The sequence below is a fragment of the Brienomyrus brachyistius genome, chromosome 19, assembly GCF_023856365.1.
Source record: "Brienomyrus brachyistius isolate T26 chromosome 19, BBRACH_0.4, whole genome shotgun sequence".
NCBI classification, from domain to species: Eukaryota; Metazoa; Chordata; class Actinopteri; order Osteoglossiformes; family Mormyridae; genus Brienomyrus; species Brienomyrus brachyistius.
The window spans coordinates 1,827,391-1,836,299 of NC_064551.1; the positions used below are offsets into that span (position 1 = coordinate 1,827,391).

An 8,909-nucleotide genomic window follows, 5' to 3' on the forward strand; every position below is an offset into this window, starting at 1 on the left:
TGACTGAGATTAAGGGGCTCACAGAAGCGAAAGGTTAGTGTGAACTCTGCAGTGTGACTGAGAGAATAAGAGGAAACCTGACTGCAGGTCAAAACCACAGTGAGCTTTGGAAATTTTCCCTTCAAATGTGAAGGATGCTGGGTGGATTTCCTTTGATTTGTGAGGAAGACATTTGAGGACCAAACCTTATAATTACTAGAAGCACCATCACATGTCCACCCTGGCCTCTAAATACCAAACGGCATGACTAGATACTCAAAGTGCCCAATGGGTGTGTTGAAGGCTGTTTTCCATTCATCACTTTCCGTAATCCGGACAAATATCCGGATTCAATATCCTCAGTAATAGCAGGATACATGATTGCATGCTGCTTTAGAGAAAATATAGAAGGCAGGCATCACCCTTAAAATCAAGTGTGACCAGTCCAAAGGTGAGGTGAGTTTTATTGACCACATCATTTCTTCCAATGGCATCAACCCAGACTCAATAAAGACTGAGGTCATAAGGAGGATGAAGGCACCTCTTAATGTCAGTGAGTGAAGGAGCTTTCTACGGATGATGAATCATCTGGGGACAGTCAGTCCTCACCTAGCTGAGACGGAAAAGCTCTGCTGACATCTGCTACCCGAACAGAACTGCTGGGCTTAAGGCAGTGAACAGGGCAAAACTTTCCAAACAATGAAAGAAGACCTGTTATCTCCACCAGTGTCGACCACATATGACCCAAAACAGGACTGCAAGATCTCTGCAGACCCATCTTCTTATTGTTTAGGAGCTGCACTTATTCAGAGATGGAAGGAGTGGAGATCAGTAGCTTCGCATCATTGTCACTCACCTCCACAGAACAAGACCAGTATGATCAAGTGGAAAAAGAGGCTTTGGGCCTTTACCTGGGCATGTGACACATTCAAAGGCTTTCTCATGTTTCAGTTCACTTCCAGTGTGCATAGAGTAAACACGAATCAGAAGAGGACGCACATAGATTCAGCTGTTTTATTACAACATAGTAAACTTAAATATTAATTGTAATGCATTGCAGATACTTTACGCCATGTACAATTTTAGCTTTTGCATTTTAGCAAAAGCGCATAACTTCCCAACAACTGGGGAGCAGTTAACAAGAGCAGATTTAAAGAATGTTTGACAGTCACATAGAATTTCAAAACTGGGTCTACAGATCATTGTAAATCTCAGGTGAAAGTGCAGAGCAGATAATCTTAAGGAGCACTGAGTAAACGGAGGGCCTGGATTTACTCCAAGCACAGCTAGAGTCAGCGGAGAACATGGAAACAGCATCTTGTGGGCCATGGGTTGTAGCAGGGCTCTGGGGAGTTCTGTGGTTTGCAGATACAGGAAATCTGCTACCTCAATTTTGCCCGGTCTCCTGTGATCCATCTGTCTTACTTTTCCATGTAGAATATAAATTTCTCTGTGCAGAACTGCAATATGCGGCATGTACAGCTAAAGCTTTGACACTTCCGCCTTGTAACCACTTGCTGAAAACCCAGGCTTTGCTTGATTTTAAATGTACTGCACATTAGCCCAACAATCACCAAATCTATTACTTATTATTAACCAGCAACACACCGAATAATAATAATGTACAGTGGCTCTTTTATAATAATAATGATGTAAGCTAAATTAACTACATGTAGAGCTTTTACTTTAACTACACGTAGAAACTATGAATAACCTCACAAATGTCAGTTACGTTGGAAAAATGCCAGAGACTGAACACACTGCCGTGATGGTGCTCAGGGAGAAGTCGTTACATCCAGAGTATTTCGTGGTCTGTCACAGTGAGTGTAAGTCTTTGGCACCTGCTGTACGACCTTGAGACTCATTACTGCTGATTGATTTGAAACATCGTGCACAAATGTGACAGCGGTAAAAGGATGGGGGGGGGGGTGAAGCTACAATTATTGGCAGCCTAAATACTACATCAGACAAGGAAAACAAGAGGGGAAATTAAAGTGTATTTGAAAACATTTTGATAGTAACAAATGCTATAAATATGCAGAAAAGAAATAAAGGTAACAGTACTTTTGGCAGAGTATGATTTTTAGTACCTTTTCCACCCCTGGCCATACTCCAGACATGACCTAATAAACCTGTTATATCTACCATATATTCTGGGGGGGGGGGGAATGTAAACGTTTTGAGGGCTTTCTGATCATTCCCGTTTTTGGAAAAGGAGCTTGTTGGACTGTAATATGTCTTGCTGTATGAGTCCTTAAGATACCGCGCCTGTGAGCTGAGGTAGCAGACGTCCACTGCTGCCTGGCTTCGGCCTACCACCGCCTGCTTCTGCCTTTGCTAACCTCGGCCAGCTCCAGGTGCCCCCGCCTGCCTGCACAAGCTCACGGTCTCCAATCCCCCCAGCACTGCTTCAATGACAACTGCCAAAAGAAAGAGTCTTTCTCCTTATTTGCTTCTGCTGTTCAGATGAATACATAAAAATGTCACAGTGTCCACCAGAGTATCCCACCGAGTCGTCAAAAACTTGGTCAGGATTTTAAAAACACGCTAAGTTAATTCATGTTAATTCATCATTAATGAATCATGATGCACAGTTTATCTGAAGCAGTCACTATATTTGTTACTGTATCTGACAGTTCAGTAAACCCTTCTGAAATACTGAAGGAACAAGTAATGAATAACACGTGAAATACTGATCTCGTGTTTGTTCATTATTAACGAATCCTAACATCCTAATCTTTTATCAAGTAACTACTCTATTTGTTCATAATTTGTCCTTTATTAGTAACTGAGCCATTACTATGCATTTGTGCCCTGTCATTTAAAGTGTTACCAATGGAGTTTATTTCTATATAGTGTATGCCTTGTTTCTCACTAAATAAATAATTCAGTAAGGTATGCCTATAGGGTGTCTAATTAAATCGGCCGCATACACAAGAGAGTCCAACATCTATCTGTGGATATGTTGCTATGGAGTTCGTAAGCGCAGAATACCGCGTAATGCTTAGTTATTAACTGGTATTGCTAACAATGTCTAACAATGAACTTGGCTAGATCTGCTATTGCTAACAATTAACCTGGCCAGAACTGCTATTGCTAACAATGGCTAACAATTAACCTTGCCAGAATTGCTATTGAGAACAACAGCTAACAATGAACCTGGCTAGATCTGTTATTGCTAACAATAGCTAACGATGAACCTGGCTAGAACCCCACCCACAGAATTTAAGATGGCTGCGCCCTTCATCAACAGAAATGAAAGCTGTAGTTATGCATAGTGTATTAGTACTTATGTCTTATTTGCTTCTAATTAAATCGGTCGTACACACAGTACCATTTGGCCTCTGTGGACATGGTGTCACGGTGTTCGTACGCGCAAAATACCTCGTAAATGCGTTGTTATCAACTGCTATAGCTATCAATGGCTAACAATTAATAATGGCTTTCCGAGAATATGGTTAACGCGACGGTGACGTCATCGGCAGCCCGACTTCCGGTCTCGAAGGTAAACGGAGCGCAGCACTAGCGAAGGAAGCCAAGCGAGCGAAAGCTTACAGCACCATCCATGTGGGACACGGCAGTATATGGTATGTGGTTAGTAAATATGATCTTTTACATTATATTACTGTATTTCTTGGAGTTACTTAGCCAGTGCTACTGTAACGCTAGCTTTGGCTGACTTTAGAAAAGCTAGCGTTAATATAGCACCGGCTCATTATCAGGCAAAAGAGGCTTAAATTTACACTAGTTATAAGTTAAAATCTTTTGGACAGTTTAGCGGAATCCGTCTTATAAGTTCATAATTCGTATTTGTTTTCCGGGATGTTGTCTGAGTGTGTATGTAGGCTGTCACTTTTACAGGTTGACATTATACCTATAGCTATAATTTATGTCTACCATTTTTTGTTCATGAATCACTCGCGATCTAACGTTAGCAAACTTTCAACTGACAAATGAATTAATGAAAACGAAAATACAAACTGTTATTTCACCGCTATACGTGATACTCTCTGAACTGTATTTTAATAGCGATGCATTGTTGTCGGTGTAATTTCTAACCTGTTATTGACGTTGTTATTGCCATAATTGTTTTTACACAATTTTTTTGGTAACACTTGACAGGGCACAAATAATATAGTTTTATACTATAACTTACGTATTAATTAACCACAGACTAAAGTCTTGGTTACATACGGATTTCACGTTAATTCATCGTTAATGAATTGTGACACATTTTTTATCTCAAGCAGTTACTATATTTGTTATTGTACGTTATTATGTTTTACTCTATGTTGGTATGTTTACTGTTAGTTCTGTAAACCTTTGTGAACTACTGCAGGAACAAATAATGAATAACAAATGTGAAACACTGATCTCATGTTTGTTCATCATTAATGAATCATGACGCATCTTTTATCTCTGCTACTATATTTGTTCATGATCTGCCCTTCCGTAGTTACTAAGTATTTGTGCCAAGTCAGGTACAGTGTTAGGCTTTTTATTTTCAGTGTTACGTGCGTATTTCCATTGTAACCATGTTGCAAATTCTATAGCCTAGAAACATAACTGATTGAAACCGCTGTGGTGAGTTCATGACGTTTACTGTCCTACGGAGGTATTTATGAATATCCTTATGAAACTTTTCAGATATGTCCACAGAGAGGAAGGCTGCAACAAAACGACCTGCTGATAAAATCACAGCAGGACCAGACAGCAGAAAAGGTGATATATTTGACATTAAACAGTGTACATTTTTAAATCATGCCAGAATGCATTTTCACTAACTGTGTTCTGCGTAAAGCATTTCTTCAGTTTATTGTGATTATTATTATGATTATTATTTTCACTCAACCACAGCACGCCAATGCCAGATTGACCAACCAACAACTTCTTGGGGTGAGAAGACTACAGAAGAAGGTAAGTCATGTATCGCTCGGCCTTTTTTTCCAGTAACACACAAGAACATAAGAAATTTACAAACGAGAGGGGACCACTCGGCCCATGTAACTTAGCAACTCAGTTGCTACTCACGTAAAAATCGTGAACAAATATAGCAACTGCATAAAATACATGAAACGTATGATTGTTTAATTATGAACAAACTTGTAATCATTACGTAATTAACACTTACTGTAGTTTCTGGTTAATTAATATAAGCAAGACTGTGCTGCTACATTATTTGTGCGCCCTCAAGTCATGTTACCTTATTGTCTCCCATGAAGAATATTTTGTATAACACTTTACTTGAGGGGACACAGATAAGTTAGTAGCATTAATTAACCATTAACTAAGTGTTAGTTCATCATTAATCACAATTCATGTATTCCATGTAGGAACTTTAAGAAAGTTAATTATTATCTAATTAGTTAACTGTTAACTAATAGTTCCTGAGTAGAATACATGAATTGTCATGTCTGATTAATGATGAATGAACATGGGATCAGAACATAACTAACACTTAGTTACTGGTTAATTAATACAGTAAATAAGCATGTATTACTACATTACTTGTGTCCCCTCAAGTGCTACTACATTTTCTAAGTCTCAAAAGACATGCATAGAGATTCCACTAACTTTTACTTAACTTAGTGAACAACTGAGTGTTCATTGACCACAATGTATTGATACTTTCTTCCTGTCTTTTCAGAAGCCCCTACCCTACAGGTATCTCTGCAGAATGCCAAGCAGATAGTCGAGCACCAAAAGGTAGAAATTACAACATTAAAGGAGAAGGTTGATATGCTCACGCAAGACCGTGACTTCCTCAGAGAGAGACTTAAAGAGGGTAAGATGATCTTAAAAAAATACACTTACACTCAGTGGCCGTTTAATAAAACATCACCTTGTTTGTGCACTTCGTAAGTGTCCAATCACAGAGTGTGACCCATCTGACGTCATGATCAGCACTGTCAGCCACCCTCTACCCTATGCTGTACTGGTCAGTGTCTCACCACAGGTGCCCAGCTGACTTGGTATCATTTAGGCAGTGGGTCATTCTCAGCATGTCAGGGACACTGACATGGTGGTCTGTGTGGTGCGGGTGTGAGTGTATGGGGGGGTTTGTAGACGTCAGAATCACTGCTAGGTTGAGAGCAGTTAACAAGTCCATAAACGGCCAGCCAAGACCATTTATGTGGTGAGCGACTGATCATTGATAAAGGGTGGAGACAGTGTGGGGGTTGCTAACAAAGTTGCCGGTTTGTGTACAGGAACTGTGGCACCGGAACAGTAAAGGGATACATCAGTCAAAGCTTTTCAGTGTCATTTATATTGTTTTAAAGTGGCACGATATGGAATTTGCAAGTTATGTACAAAAATGTTCACGTCAGTATGACAATAGGAATAAAGCCATAATTTAATTCTTAATAAATAACAATGACTAATTCCCAGTAAATAATAAGTGGTTGATCCTGCCTGAGAAGCTCTGTGTTGCCTTTTTCCCTTTGCTGTTTGTTCCTCACAGCTCTGGCGCTCAAAGCTTGGAAGCAGGAGGAGACCTCAGCAGGGCTGAGGAAGCAGAGTCTCCAGGAGACTGACGACTCCACATCCTCGCAGTCCCCCGAGGACTCGGAGTACTCCGAAGAAGACGATTCATCCGAGGACAACAAAAGGAAGTCAAAGAAGAAGTCCAAGAAGCGAGCCAAGTCCAAAAAGCCTAAGAAAGTTAGGAAAATGAGAGGTATGCTCGTTTAAGAACAAAATATACTGACCTGTTTCTAGGTTTAATACTTCAAAGTCTGGGTAACACTTTACATAATGATACCTCTGTTACTACTGAAGGGCAAATCATGAACAAATATTGTAGCTAATTGGAATAAACGATGCGTCACAACTCATTAATGATGAACGAATATGAGATCAGTACTTCGGTTATTTATTACTTGTTCCTTCAGTAGTTCACAGAATTAACAGGTTTGCAGAATCAACAAATACAGTAAAATATATTAACTGCTTGAGGGGAAAAAAAATCACGATTCATTAATGATGAATAAACATGAGATCAGTGTGTAACTAAGACTTCGTTTTTAGTTAATAAATACATAAGTAATAACACTATATTATATTATTTGTGCCCCATCAAGTAAAGTGTTACCCTGTTAATATAACGTGGATGTTTGCAGGTTTTAATTTCTGCCACCACAGCTTCTCCTTACACTGTAGTCTTTACCAAAGCCTTTCATCACTGCTGACTACGCACAGGTACAAACACACACACACACACACACACAGACACACACACAGACCCCATATTGTCCTTTATATACTCATGTACACTTGGATCAGTGTACTGCTTGTGGAAAATGCTTTCCTAGTCTGATTGCCTTCATGCATCACGGTCATTAATGGTGGATGTGTTCTTCGCCTCCAGTAAAAACTCCGGATGATTCCATCCGTCGCTACAACATGGTGTTGGGGAAAGTACAGAAGGAGCACATTAGCAAGGCTGAAGCTTACGCTAAGCTGGGAGTGGACAGAAACACCATCGTGTCGCAAGCACCTATCGCCGAACTCGCCGTTGCCAGTCCTGACATTTTCAAAACACTCAGGGCGACATTTAAAAGGAAAGACAGTCTCAGGCGGTTTGCAGAAACCTGCCGGAGCTTCTGCCAGCAGGAGCCCACAGCTACTTCAATACTGAAGAAGAAGGAAGAAGGATGCTTACTGGACATTTATAAAAACTGGGCCTCCATTCCACATCTATCTCTCTAACTTGTCAGGTCTGTTAGTGAAGCAGGTACCTAGTAAGACGTAAGGCAGGGTCTAGTAGGTTTTTTTGTTTGTTAAAGGACATTCAGGCTCGGTTCCCTGTTTAAGAATTATTTGCACTAAAAAACGTATCGTTTGTATCATGTTGTTTGAGGTGATGTTTTTGTGTTTGCTAGATTGTATCTGTAAGGTTTTGCATAACTGCTGTAATCAGTGTAGTTAAGGAACTTAAATTTTTTATCACTGTGGTTACTGAGCATTTTGTTTTCAAAAGCTGAGTATTGAAGCTGTTGACTGTGAACTGTGCAGTAAATGCCTTTTTGTTTTAAACAGATTTAACAGACTTCGGAGATTGTTTTATTCTGAAGACATATTTTTGAAGGCACCATTCAGACTGAGAATGGAATAAAGTATTGCAGTGAATACCTTTTTTTGTTTGAAATGAATCGAACGTTAGCTTTGTGATTGTGTTATTTTGAAGGCCCCGTGCAGATTGAGCACGGAATAAAGTACTGCTGAATTAATGACCTTCCTGAATTATTTCATTTTTAAAGAACATTTACCCATTTTATTACAGTATAAACACCATGAACTCATTAAATATGAATGCTGAATACAGGACTTTTTCTGTGATGCAGTAGTGGTCACTGTTTTGTCAGTATAAAGTACCATGTAGAACAGACGCACCTTAGTTACTGCATTCACCGATATGTTACCCCTGTACTATGGCAGGAATGACACTTTGAATGAATGACATTTTCCTGATGTTTTCCTTGTATTAACTGATGATTTTTTTCATGCGTAAAATTACGCTCGGAAGTAATGTTATTTCTTGTACCATTATTGTAAAGTGACACCGATTTGTGTCGAATATCTGACTTTTGATTTGAAAGGAAAAAAACTGACATGTGCATGCACAGAAAAATTGGAAAATTTAAGTTTTTCCAAAGAAAAATACAAAGCAGAAGGCAGCCATCTTGGATTTTACCTGGACCATGGAACATGTGCTGGGCAAAGAAAGCACACTGTGAAGTCCACACCCCCACCCCCCCACGATCTGTTGGCATGAATTACATCACTAGCATGCAACAGTTATGTTCATACATACTAACCCATACAAGCCACAGCAGGTCCTACTGGCTTTGCAACAGCAAATGGCTCTTCCCTATATTGCTCCTTTGATTGACAAATCAGACAGTTTTAATGATGACGTGAAATAAGGA

General features: G+C 39.6%; 1 protein-coding gene across 1 annotated transcript; it reads left to right on the forward strand.

Moving 5' to 3' along the window:
* The first annotated feature begins 3,433 nt into the window (after positions 1-3,433).
* LOC125714460 (coiled-coil domain-containing protein 106-like) lies at positions 3,434-8,210 on the forward strand. Its single transcript, XM_048985114.1, has 6 exons — positions 3,434-3,566; positions 4,627-4,701; positions 4,837-4,896; positions 5,627-5,764; positions 6,443-6,658; positions 7,349-8,210. The coding sequence occupies exons 1-6, from the start codon at positions 3,545-3,547 to the stop codon at positions 7,687-7,689; spliced, it is 852 nt and encodes a 283-aa protein (XP_048841071.1). The 5' UTR covers positions 3,434-3,544; the 3' UTR covers positions 7,690-8,210.
* The last annotated feature ends 699 nt before the right edge of the window (positions 8,211-8,909 follow it).